At 47.2% G+C, this 20,508-nt stretch overlaps 1 protein-coding gene across 5 annotated transcripts; it reads right to left on the reverse strand.

The window, feature by feature from the left end:
- Positions 1–275: 275 nt before the first annotated feature.
- Positions 276–20,021, reverse strand: LOC110285529 (glutathione S-transferase omega-2). Of its 5 annotated transcripts, XM_029472716.2 has the most exons (10): positions 19,649–19,810; positions 19,288–19,357; positions 15,849–15,923; positions 15,286–15,400; positions 13,809–13,958; positions 13,486–13,594; positions 10,760–10,982; positions 9,353–9,454; positions 1,846–1,952; positions 276–560 (listed from the first exon to the last, which is right to left on the reverse strand). In XM_029472716.2, the coding sequence occupies exons 5-10, from the start codon at positions 13,840–13,842 to the stop codon at positions 389–391; spliced, it is 747 nt and encodes a 248-aa protein (XP_029328576.1). In that variant the 5' UTR covers positions 13,843–13,958; positions 15,286–15,400; positions 15,849–15,923; positions 19,288–19,357; positions 19,649–19,810; the 3' UTR covers positions 276–388. The 5 variants fall into 5 exon arrangements, with proteins under 5 accessions (XP_029328576.1, XP_029328578.1, XP_021007419.1 ...); XM_029472718.2 differs by lacking the exons at positions 19,288–19,357; positions 19,649–19,810 and adding an exon at positions 19,856–20,021; XM_021151760.3 differs by lacking the exon at positions 19,288–19,357 and having other exon boundaries at positions 19,649–19,811.
- Positions 20,022–20,508: the final 487 nt, after the last annotated feature.

Below are 20,508 nucleotides of genomic sequence, written 5' to 3' on the forward strand. Positions count from 1 at the left end.
TCCCCCTCCCCCCTTCTCCATCTTCTCAAGTTTTCTTCTCACCAGATAAGCTTTTGATGAGTTCCAACCTACAGCGGCAAATGTCTGTCAATCAGGCCCTTCATACCAGCGCTGCGGCCAGTAGTCTGGAAATCAAACTAGCCAGAGGCCAGGCAGCCAGGGGTCAGTCACACTACCTCCCAAAATGCACTTCTGCTTCTGTGCTGGGCACTTTCTAGAGAATCATTAGAGGCTACAGGCTTCAGGAGTCAGACACGTGATAATTAGACTATATTTTACACATCCATATTTATTAGGGACCTCAAAAAAAAAGAACAAATACACTGAACCCCAAGATGACCCACGATGCAGACATCAGAATGACCGAGAGTCCCGGGCAATGCCTGGATTACCGTATGGTTGGGTTACACAGCCCAAAATCAAAGGCACAAGGGTTGTTTTGGAAATAGAGATTTAAGAAGCCCAGGAAGACGCTCTTATCAGTGTGCAGAGCACACACTGCAGGGTCCTGCTTCATGGAGGCTATCCAGAGCCGCAGCATCGGGGTGTGATTCACGCAGCTGCAAGACAGGAAAGGGACAGGGTGGGGACGAGGACAGTTATCACTCTGTAGATGAGAAAGAAACAAAACTATGGTTTTCTTTGGGAAATATGGTGAGCTTGGTTCTTATCCAGTAAGCCTGATCTTTGCTGAGGAAAAGGGCTTACTTGGAACCATGTGTCCAACTGTTAACACTGTCACAGTGGCTTCTGTGAAGGTGACAGGGCACCTGTGAACTGAGGCAGGGGGATCCAGCATCTTGATTTCATGGCTAACAGACTAACTGTCTGACAACCTCTCTAGCCAACAGTCTTAGACCATTTGCAGATTTTACTTTTAAGGCTTTGAAAAAAAAGAGTGGCTTCCCAAAACATTTTAAAAATAAATTTAAAGCAAGCATGAACCCTTGAAAGCCAGGCTTTTTCAACATGGACTGGGAATTCCAGTCCAGGGTCTAGCAGACGACCCACTAAGGTAAGACAGCTGGTAAGCTGGAGGCCAGGACACTTGTTAGAGTCTTACTAATCTGGGGCTCTCCACCCTGCCGTGGGAGGAGGTGGGTTTATAAGGTACCTATATGTCTCGCCACCCAGTCTTGTGTCTGATCCAAAGAGCTACTTTCCAAACCGTAGAGATGCCAGGCGTGCCTGACGTGGCTGGCTGGTATCCGAGTCAGAAGCACTGCACGTGGCCGGTGTCACCTCTGAGCTTTGAGGTGACAAAGCTTTAAGTATCCCTGCCACACTTTAAACATGTTTAAACATGGTTAAAGTGTGGCACTGGTGTGTGATACGTGGCTGCTACTTTGTTTATATGAAGAGTAACATGTGGGTTTCTTTGGAAACCTGGTTTTCAAAGGGCACTTCTATTTGGGGAGGAGGGACATGAGATGGGACTCAGACACAGGACACGTGCCGAGTGACTCAGCAGGACCGTCTGTGTGTGTGTGTGTGTGTGTGTGTGTGTGTGGCCATGGAGGGAGCTACAGATAATTTTTTGTGTTTCTGTGGATGCACAGGGGACAGTGGTCTCTGAAGCATGGTAGCGGGAGTCGGGGGGGGGGGTGCGGGTAATTTGCACTCAGAATCTTTCTTAGCCATAGACATGTAGGAAGCGTGAGCCTGTACTCAATAGGAGAAGAACACAGGTATATTTGGACACGGAACCATGCATGAGTGGAGCCCAGCTCTGATTTCTGTTTCACAAACAGCCTGAGACAGTCGGCAGGGGGCGGGCGGTGGGACCTAGAGCTTCTCAACAATTGGCACTCATTGGATTTGCAATCATATAACCAGATGTCTTACTCAGCCAGTCCATATACATCCAGCCGCTCAAACCAGGGCCAGACGAGGTAATCAATCATGGATATACAGTCTCCACCGAAGAAGGTAGTGTTCTGATACTCAAGAATCTAGAAATATACGCAGGACAACAGCCAGTCAATTTATACATTCGCTGACACGTGCTGCAGATGCTAAATGTAAGTGTCGTATTAATTACAGGGAAGGAGAACTAGCTTGTCAGTCTCCTATTTTCAAGAGACCACTTTGTCCCTCCCCACGGTGCCTCCTCCAAGTCCCTGAGGGCCTGTCTTGACCACATCCTGCTCTCTGCCTTTCTTCAACACTGAACAAAAAAACATGGCTCATTGACTGGAGAATTTGGAAAAGAGCAATTCAGTTAGAGGTGGCCTAGCCCTTCCCTTAGCCTGACACGGGTGTCCCCAAGTCCTAGGCTGTCTCCAGATCAGATGAGCTTGGAGCTAGGATGCCCTGCCTCAAGCTGGCACCTGCCCATTCCCCAGGGACGTGAAAATGGGCGCCAGATGCTAAAACCCAGCAGTTAGAAACGCCACTTGCTGAAGCTGTGACTTCATCTCCTACATACTCTTTATAGTCAAGGGGGTACTGCAGACCCTATTGGTCTTTCTTTTGCCTTTCTTTGAGCAGCTTTGGAGCTAGGGCTAGCTAGACGGAGCAATGCTGTTTAGTGGGTTTCCTTACATCCCACATCACCTTTACCATACTTTCTCCGTTTACTCAAATTCTTCGAGTTTCATGATACCAACATCATTGACATTCTACAATAAAACAAAACTCCTCTTTCTCAAATCAACCCACACAGTTGGACTGTACAGAAAACACCCTTTTGACAGCCCAGAGCCACAGAGCCACAGAGCCACAGAGCCACAGAGCCACAGAGCCACAGAGCCACAGAGCCACAGAGCCACAGGAAGGGCCTTCCGGGCAGCCTTGGTCCTGGTGCTTTCTCACCGCATCAGAAAAGTAACTGAGACAGAGAGGAAAGAACAGAGCGGAAGGCTCTCAACTGCCGTCCTGTTCTAAAACAGCCAGGGACCTTCCAAACTCTCAGCAGCCCGGGCCTTCTTGCCGTCACCCACAGAGGTGCCCTAGCAGCCTTAGGTTTTTGCCCCCGCGGTTGCAGACTACTGCCACTAGGCCTTGCTTGCCGTGACTGGCAGCACCCTTAAATCCTGAGCCAAAATAAGTCCTTCCTCCCAAGCTGCCCTTGTCACACACTTGTCACAGCACTGAGGAAGGGGACTGGTGTACAGGCCAGCCTAACACTCGTGCACTACAGAGTGAGTGGCCTCTCCACAGATTCCTTTACGGCTTCTTCCTGGTGACACTGGGCTCCCTGGTGGCCTGGCCTCCCTGGGACTTGTCTTTAGCAGGAGCTCCCTTCTGTGTAAACCCCCGCACCTCTCAGAAACACAATACTGCTTCCCTCTTCGAATCCCAGACACTGAGACAGGAAGAGCCTGTAAAGGGTATCTGGTGTAGAAAAAGAATCTACTTTACCATCTTCTGAGGTTACAGAGACAGATGAGCGGATAAACGTGCCTGCCATGCTAGTGTGAGGGCCTAATTTCAAATCCTAAAAACCCACGAAAAACTAGTTCAAGCCAGAGATAGAAACAGGACCATCTGTGACCCCTGCACTCCTGTGCACACACAGGCTGAGGCATCTGGGGAAGCTCGAGAGGAGACAACCTAAGGCAGAGGAAAGGAAACAGAGGCCCTTGCCTCAAACAAAGTGGAGGTGAGATCAATGCCCAAGGCTACCCTCTGATCACACATGTCTGCTTTCACACACACACACACACACACACACACACACACACACACACACACTATACATACACACAATAATCACTAAAAATATAAATAAGTAAACAGTTTAAAAACGGTAATACAAATGTGTTCTTTTTGTCCCCAGTGACTTTAGAGGGAGACTAGAGGTGTGACAGGGAGCACCCAGTGAGTGACAGACAGCAACAGAGGACTGTTTGGTGTGATGAAGATGCATGAAGCCCTTCACCTCACCCGAGGGCTCCCCCTAGCGTGGTAAAGAAGGAATATCAGCAGGGAACACAAGTGGAAGAAGTGTATGGGGCTCCCCCTGGTAGCCATCGATGGTGTGGAACAGCGGCCAAAGCTCCCTTCTCTCAGTTAAAGAGGATCAAAGAAAGAAACCTGCCAGGCTCTTGAGAAAAAAAAGTGTTACCGAACTGGGAGAATCTACTTCTTGGGCCACATGCCACCCCATTTTTGGTGACAGAAGAGAGATTTTTAAAAGCTTATCCAGACTTCTTCATACCAAGCATTCTAATAAGCCCAGTCTAAGATCTTCCACCCTTGGGGCAGCCACCTGCCTTACACTGACATCATTTAGCTCAACATCAGGGAATCCTGGGTCTCAGTGCTCAAGCAGCTCTGTCTCCTGCTGGACACTCTGCACTTGATGGAAGAGGGGAAGAGTTCTTTCTTACGAGTTGGAAGTCACACACACATACACACACACACACATTTCTGCTAAGGCACGAAGGAGCAATAGACTCAAGCCCATACCCAGAGGCAGGAGCAAAGGATTTGGGTCTGGGATAAAGGTCTTTTGAGTTTGTAAGAAAATAAGAGGGGGTGGTTCAAAGTTTTAAATTCCAAGTCCTTGCCACACAGAACAGGCCAGCCCTGGCTGAGCTCATGACCCGCCCCTTCCCATACGTGGCTGTCACTTAGGACCAAGTTACTCTATGAAGAGACAAAATACAACCTGTCAGTATTTAGGGATTGATGAGGCTATGAAAATCCTCAGCTGCAATCCTTTGAATGGGCTCAATTCTCTTATGCAAAATATATTTTGTAAAAGTTAGGTGGCAGCTAACCAAATTCTTGTAAAGCAGTGGATGGTGGGTGCAGACCCAAGTGAGTGCCCCTCGAACCGCTGAGGAGGCAGAGGCTTCCCGTGCCCGAGAGCAATGGGAGAAAGTTTAACAGGAGACATGCTCGGTATTTACAGATGTTACACTTCCAGATGTGTGAGAGAGGTAAAGTGGATCAGAAGTTAAAAACAAAAAACCAAACATGTGTTTAAAAGATAGTCAAATAACCTTTAGATAGGAGAAGCCCTTTAAAAGGAACTCTACAAACTGAGAAGAATCTTAGCACGGAGACAGACAAGATCTTAAGACAATTTTCCTTAGCAGCACAAACTGTTGGGCTAAAACGTCTTTTTGTTTGTAAAGAAGAGAAGATAAATTAAACATTAACATTGTGGCCCAGCATGGTAGAGCATGCCTTTTAACCCCAGAAACAGAGACACTGAGGCAAGGCGATGAAGAGTTTGCAGTCGGCCTGGGCTACACAGTGAGACCCTGTCTGAAAAACATGTAGGGGGGGTGGGAGGAAGAAAAGAGGGAGAAAGAAGAGAGGGAGGGAGGGAGGGAGGGAGGGAGGGAGGGAGGGAGGGAGGGAGGGAAGAGATGTTAAGATTATGGGTGAAATTTAAACTCAGTAGGCCACAGGAGCTCCTGAGTGGTACACACATTACTAAGCGATACAAGGATACAACCGATACAAGGATACAAACCCTCCGGCAAACAGTGCACACAAGGCATGCGACTGCGCCCTGTGGGAAACTCTGCATGAGACTGCAAAGGACAGGAATACAAAGCAGGCGTGCAGACACTGAGCAAGAGGCAGAACCTTGAGGTGCCCTGTGGTCCTGGCTCCCTCCCTGCTGTTTCAGGCCTCTCTCCATCAAGCCTGGTAACAGCTGGAGAGGGACCAAGCAAAGCCAGAACACAGAGCGAATGCCCAATGGCTAGATCACAGACTATAAGGGGAAGCCCAAAGCCAGTCCAGCAAGCTGCTGCACAACACAGGGCTGGATTTAACAAGCACCACCTTGAAGAGACTCTGAATATGTCCCTGGTAGCAAAGGAGCCCTGAGGGGCCCTGCCGTGCTGGAATCCACAAAGATGAGAAAGCCAGAGCCCAGCAGAGTGTGAGGCTGACATGGTAAAGTCAATACCACACAGAAGAAAACTATAAAGGGCGAACATCTTAGACTAATGACTCAAGAATAGCTAGGTTTGAACCTCAGAGGCAGGTTTGATGTGAGCTTAGTCCACAGCATCCCGACAGCATTAAAACGCGTGCCAGCATTCAAGACAGGCAGGCAGGACAGCAGGTCTGACCATCAAAGCCGAAGATTTTATTTATATTATTTATATAGCCTTAAGTAAATTCTTAATATTTTTAAAAGTTTCACGGTTGCTGCTCTTTTCTGAGACAGGATCTCACTACGCAGCCCAGGCTAGCCCAGACTTGTGACCCTCTTACCCTTGTCCTCTCTATTGTGCCGAATTTCAGGCCCAGGACACTGGGCTTTTTAAAGATCATTTTAAACAAAAAGAGTACACAGGTCATATTTCAAAAGAGAAAGATCACCTGGAGCTCAGGACCACAAAACACAAATTGAGCCTCTTGCTAGGCTATCACATGGCATGTTTTGCATTAAAATCTTGACCTTGGGCTAGGAGATGGCCGAGTGGGTGCAGGCATGAGAACCCAAAATCAAATCCCAGGACCAGCCACGCTGGGTGCAGCCCGTGTCAGTAATCACAGTGCTTCTGTGGTGCGGTGGGAGACCCGCATACAAAGAGGACAACATAAGACAGGCTCTGTGTGATGGTTTGTGTATGCTTGGCCCAGGGAGTGGCACTATTAGAGGATGTGGCCCTGGTGGAGTAGGTGTGACCTTGTAGGAGTAGGTGTGTCACTGTGGGTGTGGGCTTTAAGACCCTCATCCTAGCTGCCTGGAAGACAGTGTTCTGCTAGCAGCCTTCAGATAAAGATGTAAACCTTTCAGCTCCTCCTGTACCATGCCTGCCTGGATGCTGCCATGTTCCTTCCTTGATGATAATGGACTGAACCTCTGATCCTGTAAGCCAGCCCCAATTAAATGTTGTCCTCATAAAATTTGCCTTGGCCATGGGGTCTGCTCACAGCAATAAAACCCTAACTAAGACAGTCTGTTTCCAACAAATACCTGAGCCTGTCCTCTGACCTTCATGTATCCATTGTGGCATAAGCCCACCTAAACCCCCATACATGAAATACACACACACACACACTCACAGAGAGAGAGAGAGAGAGAGAGAGACAGACAGACAGACAGACAGACAGACAGACAGACAGACACACAGAGAGAATGAATGTCAGATTATTTATCCATCAGAAATACCATCTATGTTTAATAGCTTTTCAGTCCACACAAAATCCCGCTTGTAAACCCCACTTGAAAGGTTTTTACCGTGCCTTTAATCCCAGCACTCAGGTGGCAAAGGCAGGCAGATCTCTATGAGTTCAAGGCCAGCTTGGTCTATATAGTGAGTTCCAGAACATCCAGGGCTACATAGTGAGACTCTGTCTCAAAAGCAAACAAGCAAACAAGCAAACAACAAAACAAAACAAAGAAACAGAAAAAAAATGGGACCAATGCTAACGTGAACTAAGGGGCAATTCTGTCAGAATTACTCTAGTCAATTTTAATTTCACTAGGATCTCCTAGAGTCTATACTTTAGGATCTAGAATTTGAAGGAATGGCTCGAATGGTTCATGTCCACTGGCTGTTTCAGCATCTTGTTACGTTTGCATCCCTAGTTTCCAGGCTTCGTTAGTGAGCATCCCTTTTGAGTTACCAAGTACGGGTACTGTTGGCCTCAGCAGGATGCCACGCAGCACAGTGAGTCACGCTCACAGAGCACCACCGCATCTTAGTGTGTGGCTCAGAATGATGGCTTAAGTGTCCCGAGAGGGGGCCCAAGAGACGCACACCTGCATCCTAACTTCACTGATTCATGTACAAGCACAGCAAGAACAACCACAATGCACTGTCAGTGGTCTCTGAATTCAGTTTTGTTTTCGGCTCCTTAATCTGACCCAGTACTCATGAATCTGAGACAGTAACTAGGCCGGAGGGGGGATTAGTTCAGGTGACCTTTAAGAAAAGACTGGTAGCTTTAAGAAAGTGTGGTGGCTCACACTTTCAATTTCAGCACTTGGAGGGCAAAGACAGGCAGGTCTCTGTGAGTTCAAGGACTACATGGTGAGGTCCTGTCTCAAAAACAGCAACAACAACACACACACAAATAACAGCCACCATTAAATATAGAGACATTAAAGTCTGTATTCAGAAAGGTCTCGACTCCTTTTAAAGCAGCCTTTCCTGGGCAAAGACTCTCTTACTAGATGTCTTCTTCAGCTGTGACTAAAGGGAGCGTTGGTGTAGGTGACACAGTGGTGGCACCATCACCCACACCTCCTCCGGCCCAAGAGCCTAGAATCCAGCCAAGCCACACCTAAAATCAAGACCCTACCATCCACTGCCTCTGGGGCCTCAAGACAAAAGTTAATATTTCTCACTCGTCATCTTACAAAAACACTGCAACTGTACGTCTCCAAGACAGGACTGGAGTGTGGGTGAATTTTATCTGCTTCCAGTTGATAAAGTCAAATGGAAGAATAGGAGTGGCTAGCCTTCTCTGGAAGGAACGAAGAGTCTTTTTTTTTTTTTCCCCCTGGCTGTACTGGGGAACAACCTCATTCATAAAAAGAATTCATCGGTTTGTAGACCAGAGGTAAAGGGAATCACAGTCCCACAGATGACCCCCGGGATGGGTGGGTAGAACACTGCTTCATGACTGCCCTGTGCAGGAGACTCTGCCAGCAAGGATGCCCCTTGTCCATCCGCACCTGCCTTCCTTTTCTGAAATACACAGATTGCCCCTCATCTATCCACACCTACCTTCTTTTTCTGAACTACACAACATGGATTTTATCCAGGGTGTCCCAACTAAACAATACCCCCCACTCCACCCCACCCCCCACCCCCGCCAGCCTCCAGTGCTGATTGGTGGTCATGACCTGACAAGCTAAAGTCTGGCCACCAAGGTGTAAGCAGTTGCTGGATTTCTGGGTGAGTCCTTTAAGAGGGTGCACGCATGCCACTTTTCTCTTCCACTCTCTTAGCTAGAGTCTGAGTGGAAGACTATGGCAGAAGTCCCAGCTGCCATCTTGTGATGAAGGATGGAACCTTGCACTAAATGTGGCAGAGGCGCCTCTGTCCCTGCTAGCTTCATGAGGAGGCATGGAGATAGATGGTCCTGAACTGCCTCCCTCCGGCTTCGGTAACGTGAGAGAATAAACCATTATTAGACAAGCCTTCAACCAATACCTCAGCCTCATCGGCAGAGCCCTGCAGAGATACTTGGGGAATGCTACTGTGCCAGGAAAGGACAAATTCACTGCTTGTCCTGGACAAGCAGGACAAGTATCATTTCAGAGCAAGTCAGGGACGCAGGCATCCGCGGGTCACAGTCGGGTGACTAGAAAGGGACCACACGGAGGCTTAGCAGAAGGTCTGCAAACAGGCGACATCAGGCGACTCCGTTAGAGACACTACAGAGCTCGACCACCTCTGACGGGACAGACGTCCCTTTGTACCTCTTCCATGTTGCACAACTCCTGACGCAGGGCGACCTTCAGATCCGTACAGTCTCTTCCGCATCTCAGCGCTATCAGGCATTCCTTGCTTAAAGGTGGGACCTAAGTCAGGGGACACAGGTTCTTAGTCGGGATGCTTGTGAGAACTGTCCCCACTCTGACTGAAGAGCAGCGGAGCTTCCCAACTCCAGCACAGGGGGACTTGGTCCCTCCTTGGTGAGAGGCTGGGGTGTGGGTGTGGGGGGGATCTCTGTGCCCAAAGCCACTTCTGACCGCAGCTGCTCTAGCCAAGGGCTTTAGCAGGGTTCTCTCTGACCCCTGCTTGCTCAGCTACTTCCGTACTCTAGGGTGGGACACTTTAAGTTTCAGTGTCTCTAGGTGAAAAACTGAACCAGGAACAATACCCACGTCCAAGGGCAGTTGGGAGGGAATCAGTAGTCAGAGAAGCTTTGGAGCATCCTGATGATCAATATATGTCAGCTATTAACAGCATTAAGTTGGGCACATGAATATTTGTGTGTGTGTGTGTGCACATGCATATTTGGGTATGTGTGTATGCGTGTGTATGTGTGTGTGTGTGTGTACGCGCCCAGGGTATGAATGTGTGAATGCCACCAAATGCGTGTGGAGGACTGAGGACACCTTTCAGTTGTCAATCCTTTCCTTCCAACCCATGTGTCCAGGAGCTTAAACTTGGGTCACCAGGCTTGGTGGTGAACGCCTTATTTTTTGAGACAGAATTTTTCAGTGAACTTGGAGCTTGCAGTTTCAGGTAGACTAGCTGGCCAGCAAGTCCCAAGGATCCTCCTGCGGCCCTCCTTGGCTAGAGCAGCTGCGGTCAGAAGTGGCTTTGGGCACAGAGATCCCCCCCACACCCACACCCCAGCCTCTCACCAAGGAAGGACCAAGTCCCCCTTGCAGGCAGGCACTGCCAGGTGGCTTTTTATGTTTGTTATTTTGAGGATCCAAAGTCAGGTCCTCGTGCTTGTGTACCAAATGCTTCACACTGAGCCATCTCCGCAGCCCCACACTGAATCGTTTTTCTTTGTTTTCAAAGGTCTTAATGTCCCCATCACCTTTTCTCTCATTATCATTATTCATGTTTCCTACACTGCTGTCATTCCTGCCCTGCTGACAAGACAACCTTCTCGCCAGCAGTTCGTACCTGGAGCTTGGGAAACACTCCTTTTAAAGGATCGGCAAGCCTGGGCTGTCTCAACACTCCTGTTTCTAGCCTCGTGAGTCTCTGCCTCCCACTACTCATGTCCGTGGTCACACCTGACTCTAATCCCCGGTTTTTTACCCTTCAGAGGTTCACAGGGTCACAATCAAACCAGGTCGTGATGGACCCTGGAATGGACACGCAGACAAAGCCACGTCTGTGTGGCTCTTCAGAACTGTGTGTACCTTACAGAAGAGCTCCAATAACATCTTCTGGCGAGCTCGTTCATACGGGTCATACGGAAACAGCTTTCTTCCCGGGTAGACGTCATCCAGGTACTCACAAGCAATGACAGATTCATAGACCAGCTGACATTGGCTGTTCTCCAAGACGGGAATTTGGCCAAAAGGATGCTTTGTGTAGTACCAGTCAGGCTTGCTCTTCAGGTTAATGTTGATCACTTCATGCCTTAAAAAAAAAAAAAAAAAAAAAAAAAACAACAACAACAACAAGGAAAAACAAAGGGGAAAGAAGACTCGAAGTGAGAAGCGGGAACAGCTATGACATCAACATTCGTACTTAGAACTGTTTCTTTGGTGCTGGAGTTTGGTGTGAAATATGTGACATGTTTGTGTTCATTCCTGCAGTGGTGTTAGGTGTTTCCTGCGGCTTCTCTTACCTGTCCCTATGACTGAATCCCATGCCTGATATCATCTACTAAATAGAAACTATGACAAGAAGAAAGCCAGGCTGAGTGGCTCTCTATACACACTCAGGCACAGCACTTAAGAGTTTAAAGCCTGGAAGCACAAATCCAGCAGAACTTGGTGGCTCAGATCTGTAATCCCAGGACCCGGCAGACAGAGACAGGAGGATTGTAAGTCAGAGAGCAGTCTGTGCTACACAGTGAGACCCTGTCTGCAAACCAAAGCATTAACAACCACAGAAATGCAAGTGTGCTATTTACAGGTTGGGACACGCATTGGTGAATCTTAATGGTTAATACAAAGCCCACATCTAGCTGTATGGCCAAGCTGAGATATTAGCTGGTTCCTTCCCCTCGCTGTGCTCAGGGTCCATAGCTGTAACGAGGTGATAACTGTGTCCATCTCAACAGTGTAGCATCCCAACCCTGATCATGTGCAACGCTTGGGAGTGTCCAGCACACTACCAAGCGGTCACTTTTCAGTTCTCCCTACTCCATTATTATCGGACTTGGGGCTAGAGAGATGGTTCAGAGGTTAGGAGCACTGACTGCTCTTCTAGAGGTCCTGAGTTCAATTCCCAGCAACCACATGGTGGCTCACAACCATCTATAATGTGGTCCCATGCATTCTTCTGGTGTGTGTCTGAAGACAGCTAAAGTGTACTCATACAGATAAAAATAAAACAATCAAAACCAGGAAGTCGCCAGTTATATATTTAAAAGGATTAAAGGAAACAGATGGCTACATTCTTCCAACTGGAGGCTCTCAACAAGATTACCACCTCTTCCCATCTAAGGAATGTATATTGATATTTTGGCTTTCACCCTGGGAGTGGGATATACTTCAAATGGACGGGTAAAGGGGGATACTGACAAATAAGCTGGGGTGCACAGGAACAACCCCCTTTCCTTGTCCCCAGCAAAGAATTTACCTGGCCCCGAATGTCAGTCAGTGGTGCTAAGGTTGAGAAACTCCACTCTGAAGAACAAGCTACAGGGCTGAACCTGAGGCTCAGTTGGTTAACTGCTTGCCTAGCTACGGGAAGCCCTTGGCTCTGTGCCCAGCATCACATAGGCCAGGCACCGTGATGCTCTGGAGGGAGAGCCAGAAGGACCAGAAGTCCGAGATCACCCTCAGATACATAATGTGTTTGTGGCTAGCCTGAGCTACATAAGACCCAGTCTCAAATACAAAGAAACCCCACAAATATTTGCATCAGTTCCTAAGCTGCCCGCTTGTCCCCATGTCGTACTGCTCTGGTTTTTCTAAGACCAAACAAAGAACAGGTAACCATAGGGCCAGATAGATGTGAGCAAGAGGGAAGAATCTAGAAATGCATGTTATACATTTGCATCTACGCAGAGTTAACATAATCAATGTCTCCACATTGGTCTCTCTATTCACTGACATGAACTGAAACTCTGAGGTCACTCCTAGGACTTCCCAATCCCAGAGCCAGAAGCTGGTGGGCCATTTGTTTTCTCTGTTTGAGAGACAGGATCTCATGTGGCCAAAGCTGACCTGGAAGTTGGTATGTAAGCCATTCAAGAGCAGTCTTGAACTTCCGATCCTCCTGCCTCTACCTCCCAAGTTCTGAGCCCACAGGGATGGTCCTCCACACTTGGTTTTATGTGGTAGCTGGCTGAGAATCAGTGCTTCATGAATGCTGACCAAGCAACTCCTACTCGGCTACATCCCCAAGCCCATGCCTACTGTGTGTCAGGCTCTGTTCTAGTCCTCAAATGAGGAAGACCCTACTCTCTTGAACTCTTTTTTTTTGTTTTTTGTTTTTGTTTTTGTTTGTTTGTTTGGTTGGTTTTTTTTTTTTTTTTTTTTTTATGATTGCCATAGCATGGGGGAGAGGGGAAGACATGGTAGAAAGACAGAACAAATTAGAAAATGTTGGGCAAGAAGAAATCAATAGAAGAGTTAATTCAAGTTGCTTATGGCAGAGGTTGGGCTACATTGGGACAGCTAAGAGGCCCCGAGTGAGCTCGGCTGTGCCCTTTCTAAACAAACAGTGGGGAGAGCCAGGTCATCAAAGGGCAGCATTCAGTTTACTCGGCCTGGTCTGAAAGTTCGTGGAAACCTGATTTGGAAAAGACGTTCAGCAGTTCGGGGGAGCCTGCCCAAAAAAAATCAGTCACTGGAGTCACTCAGAAGTGAGGGAAGAGGGGCCCCTTCTAGGACTGGGAGACTTTAAATATCCCCCAGAGATGGCGGGTGCTCCCCTGCCCAGGGAGCGCTTGGCCTCCGTGCCTCACCTGATGCCTTTGGCCTTGAGAACCAGGCGTGCCCTGTGCGAGTAGGGGCAGAACCTCATGCTGTAGATTCGGATCACACCCTCGGGGACCGGCCCTGGGGGACAGCTTCCTACAGGGAAGGGCAAGAGCAAGAAGATGGAGAGTCTGGTTAGCCCAGTGGGGAGGGGACTTGTTCACCTCAGGGACATTCAGGGAGGAGTCTGCGCCCTGAGCCTCAGGCTCCAGAGGGGATGTTTGCACATAGTTTGCGCTCCTATCCAGAGAAAGCAGCTCCGTCGTGAGTCTTCACCCAGCCCGAGAGTCCAAGGCTCTGGAGGAATTACCTTTTCCCAAGCATCTTGACAAATCCCCGGACATCAATCTCCAGTTATCTATGCGGTACCGGAAAGCTCACAGTCGCCGCCTTGTGGGCCTCTGCTGCTTACTGCGCTCCCTCCAGATCCAAACTGAATTTCTCAACAGTCGACAGCACTCTGGTGGGGCAGAGAGGAAGTGAACTGGGACCCCTGTATAACCTAACCCCTCACAGATACCGCCCCAGATATGGAAGTCCAAACCAAGCCCCAGAAAGTACTTCTGGCTTTAGACACACAGGGAAGACTGAACATTTAAGCCCCAACCTGGATTTCAAAGAAATCGAATACAAATTTACCAGGCTAATGTTAACTTTTCTTTTCCATCACAAATCCTAATCTTGGGTAGAGAAATAACCATTCCTTCTGTATAACTTGTTCACCACACTCAGTCTTTTTAAACCAGTCACATTTTCTCTTGGTTCAGCAAATGGGACAACAGACTTAGAATATGCTGAGACCTTGTATCACTTGGGAAGTGAATACCAATCTTGGCACCACACCACACGCCTCTCCCTGGGCCTCCGTCATCCCATTTGTGAGATTTCTACCCTCTGAGAAACTGTCACTGAATAAGACGACCAAGACATCTGGAGGCCAAGAACTGTTTGACTCCTCCAGCCTCAAGTTCTGACAAACATTGTTTGAGTTTCCAAGGACGTGTAGCTAAGAAACACAGTGGCCACCCCACACCAGGGAGAGGCGGAAGTGGCTGATAAGCTGAGATTCTCGTCTCCACAGGTGAAAGGGGGAATTCGTTAAATTTTCCAGGACTGAGATGGAGTGGAAACGGCGACCAACACGTTTTTGTTTATAGAGTAACAAGAAAGGAAAGAAAAGCATTAAGAGCCCCATTCACATATGTCTGAATTATTTCAGTCCCCAAACTTCTGTGTCATGTAATCGATACTATTCCTTCACAAAAGTGTCCCCAGAAAAAAACAAAATTATTTGTCCAAATCAAACACCTAATTGAGGGAAAGAACTTTGAAAGTTCAGACTTTTAAAAGGTCCACTGTCTGGGCTGCATAATGATGGAGAGTTTATGTCCAGAAAAACGGAGCACACAATGGCAGCTTCATTTTTGAGTCTAAAAGTTTTTTTTTTTACTAAAATAGCAAAGCCTTATCACATGTCTTGCAAGATGGGCAGCTCTGGGCCTTTGGAATTCTCACTCCTCCAGAATGTCTTGGCTAGTGATGATAAGATCATTTTCCCTACAGAATAGGAAATCTTTTGAAATCCTCAGAATAGTGACTCAACTACAGTTTTAGTCTGGAACTCCATCCGTGATCCCGTGGGAGTTGCGCTAACAGCAAGGCGTGTCAATAGTTACTCTGTGTGAATTAGGAAACCGTAGGGATGTTTGAATCCATGCTTGGATTGAATCCATGCTTGAATTCAGTGCACAGGGATCGCCAGAAACCTGGTGCGGATGGGTTCTTGCCTTGCTGTGCTGAGGGAGGAGGCGGCTCACTTTCCACTGCGGCAGATGCAGGTCTCACAGGCAACTACTCCCCTGGAACTAACTCTGATCGAGACGGACAGGCTGGATGGTAAGACTGAAACAAGGAACACAAGAACCACGCCCTGTTAGGTAAGGAGACGGCTTCTGAGGAGACAAAGGTACCTTCTGTTAAGTCTCAAACCCGGGACAAACAGCAGAGGTGCCCGTGGACACCAGGTTTCCCCAGCAGTCCTCCTGGCTGGCACACCCACCCCCTACCCTAATCTTCTCCAGCCCAGGGACTATGCTGGGCTGCACTTCCCCCAGCTGCTTTCCCTATATGACCCAGCCACTTTGGGTACCCCAGCCTTCTTACCCGTTTGAACCTCTTAGCCTCTGCTCTTGGCTCTCCTCTCTCCCTCCACCCTCTCCTCACAGGGCCGGACTCAGTCTGCTGGTTCTGTCTGCTCTGCACTCTCCCAGATGTTTCTGCCTCTGACTGTGCCTGCATCCTCCCCTATATCTATAGTGAAACCCTCCACCTCTTGAGCAGTCATGCCCACCTTTTTATTTCTTGTCTTTCATTCACCTTTCACATAAATACAGCAGATAACCGCCGAGGAGACCACATCCAGGTTCTAAAGAGAAAATAAAAATGAGTCGTTACTGACCAGCTGGTGCTTGACTGGTCCTGTTTACCCTTAAACTGGCCTGTACGTATGCATCCTACAGGATGGATTATCCCAATAGAAAGATGAATAAAGATGAATACACACACACACACACACACACACACATATTCAATAGCCTCTAACTTTTAGAGGTGCTTTAAGTTCACAACAATATAAAGCAGAACATACAGAGGTACCTCACAGGCTCCCTACCTCCACATACAGCCTCCTGTCTCTCCAGAGAGGCACCTATGCTACAGTAGATGAACATATATTGACACAGCACTCTCGGTCCACAATTCACAAAAACCACTCGGTACTGGTTAACTTGATCTCTACATCATGTGTTATGATTTATATTTTGGGTTTTTTTTTTCCGGCTGCTTAAAACGATAGTTCTGAAAAGCATTCTTAACACTTTGAGCTGCATAAAATCCAGCCGGGCGGCCTGAGTTAGCCAGGTGGTTTTGATTTGGTCATTCATAGCTGTTTATGTTGCAATGGCTGAGACAGCAACAGTCAGGAAGGGAATTCCACTTGCAGACTGGGAGGTTCTATTGTGCCAGAAGGGCAAACATTTCCAGCTTTCCCCTCATGATTCACTCCTTCTAAAGGAATCGAAATCTGAGAACAGGAAATGTCATTTGTAACAGGTTTGCCTGAGCAAGCTGTTGTGGTATATGGTATGATCCTAGAACTTGAAGTCTGTGGCAAGGGGATCACAAATTTGAGGCCAATTAGGGCTACAGAGTGACCACTGTCTCAAGATAAAAAGTATGTCTGTAATATGGGAGGTCACGTTTTGAGATACACGTCTACTTGGAGAAGTTAGGACAAAGGTGGAACATATTCTCCACCTATGGGAGGCAGTATAATGTCAGGATTCTCAAAATGGGCCATGGAACCAGATGGGCTGTGAGACCTGTCTTGGTCCTTGGGCACAATGCTTAGCCTCTCTGCCCTCCATCTTCCTTGTTTAAGATGACAGCCACCAGTGTGTATATGATGGTTTTGAGTATGGAGTGAAATTGTGCAGAGTTCTATCTCAGTGACCCTCAAAATTAAAGAGAAATACTAATGAGTAAGAAGGCATTTTTATAGCATGATGCCTTCCCATTCTGCACCCATAAAGAGACACATATTGCAATTCAGCTTGCCGGGCATACGAGAATTAGAATCTAACTCACCACACTGTTTCCCCTGTTAACAGTTTAATGCTGGCTGAGTGTGTTGAATGCTTTAGGCTACATTTCAGTAATGTGATTTTTTTAATCTTGCGAAAGATCACAACAGTTTTCCCAGAAGGATTTTAATCATGACCTTTAAGCTTGTTCTCTGCTTCCTCTTAAAATTCCAGTAGGTAACTCCTAAATGTTTTTTTTTGCAAATGTTTCATCTATGCTATTTTGTGTTTGCATCTCTGTTATATTAACCAACTCAAGCACAAAACAATTTTAATAAGGTCACGGGAATCTATTAGAAATAATTTTTCAGACATCTGAAATATAATCATATCCACTGTTTCTCTGTGTGTGAAGGTACACACACACACACACACACACATGCACACACAGAGAGAGACACTCAATGTGTGAGCTTGGATGGCAGAGGCCAGAGGTCTTTTGAGATGGGGGTCTCACCTTTTTACCTGGAACTTGCTGATTCAGTTGAGCTGGTCCCAAAGCCCCAGAAACCCACCTCAGCCTCCTCCTTGGCATTGGGATTACAAACCCGGGCCACCACACCAGGTCTTGTTTGTGCGTCTGGGGTTGGAAGTCAGGTTCTTGTGTTTGTTCAACAAGCACTTTACCTACCAAGTCATCTCCCCAGTCCCTAGAGCTGCTTTTCTAAAAATAGAGGAATCTCTGGTCATGGTGATTAATGATGTATGTGTTTACAGAATGGAAATAATTTCTTCACTCGATTTCAGTTTAAGGAAAGGAGGCCTTTCTTCCTTTGTCTTTTTTTTTTTTTTTTTTTTTTTTAATGTAATTCTGGCTGTCCTGGAACTTACTCTGTAGACCAGGCTGGCCTCAAACTTAGAGACCCACCTGCCTCTGCCTCCCAAGTGCTGGAATTAAATGTGTGCACTTTTATGCCAGCTTGAGTTGTTTATTTGTTTGTTTGTTTGTTTGTTTGTTTTTAAAAACTTTTTGGTCACAAGTCTAATATTAGCGGATGCTAGATTATGATTATGTTTGTCTCTTTGAATGCCCACTTGACATGAAAGATCACGTTACTGGGTGTCTACTATTGTTCACTGAACTCCATGGGCCAGATGAAGGAAAGGGATCTATTCTCACAGCTGCCTTTACTCAGGGCTTGCAGGGAGCGAGGACCATAGGGAAGGCCGTGTCCCAATGGCGTTAACGTTGGGACATATGAAATGAGGTGACTGAAGTTACCACAGGAGGACCTTCCCATCCAGGTCAGGAAAACTGGGTCAGAGGAGACCTTCTTTTAAAGTGCTTGTTTTCTTATCCCTGTGTCTTTAATGACATGCGTGACACATTTATACATCCTGATAATAATATTTGAATAGTCAAAAAGCAAAATTTCAAGAGTCTGACAGCAAAGTTTGTAGACTCGTGCAAAAGCAGCAACATCACCTGCCGAAACCAAACCCATGATAGGGATAGGACATGAACGTGCCCAGAATTATTTCCAGGACCTTCTTTGGACATCAAATTCCATGGATGCTCAAGAACTTTATATAAAATGGCGTAGCATTGGCAACTCATCCACCCACACACTCCTATACACATCAAACCACTTCTAGATGACTTAGAATAGCCAACACAAGGTAAGCTCTGTTACACTGCATTGCTTAGGGAATACTGGCATGAGAAGTCTGAACTGTACTCAGTTCGGATGTAATTTTTCTCTTCTATTCTAAGTTAATTAAATTGGAATGATGTGAAATCCATTGATAACAGATCCTATTATTCTGTCTTGGCTTAATCTCTAAATGTAAGAGCTCTTAGGGAAAGGAACTTTATAGATATGTAAACTTATCTAAAGAGCAGTCTTTTTTACAACAAACATAGGCTACATTTGAATAACTCCACCTTTTAATAGCTGGGTTACTTTGGGCTAATAATTCAAAGCTCTAACAACACTGGCGTTCTAATCTGTAATGCGGAGGTAAGAGAACCATGTGGTTTAGGGAAGTGTTATTTGGATCAGTATGGCAAACATCTAATACTTAGCATGTGTCTGTCATCTAGCAAGGACTTGACATTAGCTAATAACAGTACACAATTTGAACGTAGCAGGGACGATTTTCGTAGCCTTCAAAAGACAGGCAGTCTCAGAAACGAAATTCTCCTACCTGTCTGTGTCATCAACTAGTTAAGCCGAACTGAAGGTACGAAACTCCAGATCTGTGGAACTCTGCGTGCCTGTCTTCATCCAAACCAGAAAATTAATTTCAATGACAGGTTTCTGGCTTAAAGAAAACTCAATAATCTAAAACTATTGACTATTTTTTTCTTCCTTACGATTTCTTTACCCTAGTGCTATATTCTAGGCTCCCTTACACTTTTTTTAGCGAAAATTTTTTAAAAAGAAAGAAACATTAGCTATGGTTAAACATTTGGGTTTTCTTTTAAAATGTAACTGCAAAATTAAAAGTTGGCGATCCTATCCTGAAAAGCCCAGATTTTACAAGTCCCCCAAAGTTCAGAATTGACCTCAAAATCCTCTTCCCTTCCGACACAGCGCAGGTGAGGCCGAACCCCCCAGTGGCGGTGGCAGAAAAAGCATCTCAGAGCAACCTTCCGGTGGCTATAGCTCCAACCCGGAGTTGGGACGCCCGGCGGCGGACGCGGAGGCGGGCCCGCCCCTTCTCACGGTGCTACCCCGCAATTGGCCGCCGAGCCCTGCGCTCCAGCCAATACCTGGCTCGTCTGGAAGAGCGAGCCAATAGGCGACCGCGTTATAGCAGCTAGCTCGAGAAACGAGGGTCAGGCCGGAAATCTACGGCTACCGAAAGAGGAAGTTGGTAGCAGGCCGTTCCGCTCAGCCGCTGGTCTCACATCCGACTGGGAATCCGCGAGGAACCGCCAGGGCCTGCCCAGGGCCCGGTGGCCGGCGGCACAGATGGCTCCGCTCGGAGTAGGACGCTAGTTGTCCCGTTTGTGAAGTCAGCCAATCCCTGGCTCCCCAGGGTGCGGGGCCCCCATCACCGTGAAGCTAAACCCTAAATGCGGCGCTGAGCTTTGCCAGATTAGGCGCCCTTAACGAGTCACCCCCGTGGTTGTCGCAGGCAAGCCAGAAAACTACAGAAAACCTGGCGGTCGGTGGGTTGCCATTCGTAAGGGCATTCATTGTCCTCCAGATCCTTCTGCCAACATCTTAAGGCCTCACTTAACCTCTGGACCAGACGCACCATCCCTAGAATGGAGTGAGGTTCCCAGACGACCTTTCTTATGGAAGTGATAGAAGTATTAAGATTAACCTTTCCCATTGGAGATTTCATCCATTAAGTATTCAGTCTTATATACTGAACTGGCTGGTGTGATTTTAACGGTATTGCATGTGGCACACCTAT

The sequence above is a fragment of the Mus caroli genome, unplaced genomic scaffold (genome assembly GCF_978045245.1).
Source record: "Mus caroli unplaced genomic scaffold, Mus_caroli_1 scaffold_20, whole genome shotgun sequence".
Classification (NCBI taxonomy): Eukaryota; Metazoa; Chordata; class Mammalia; order Rodentia; family Muridae; genus Mus; species Mus caroli.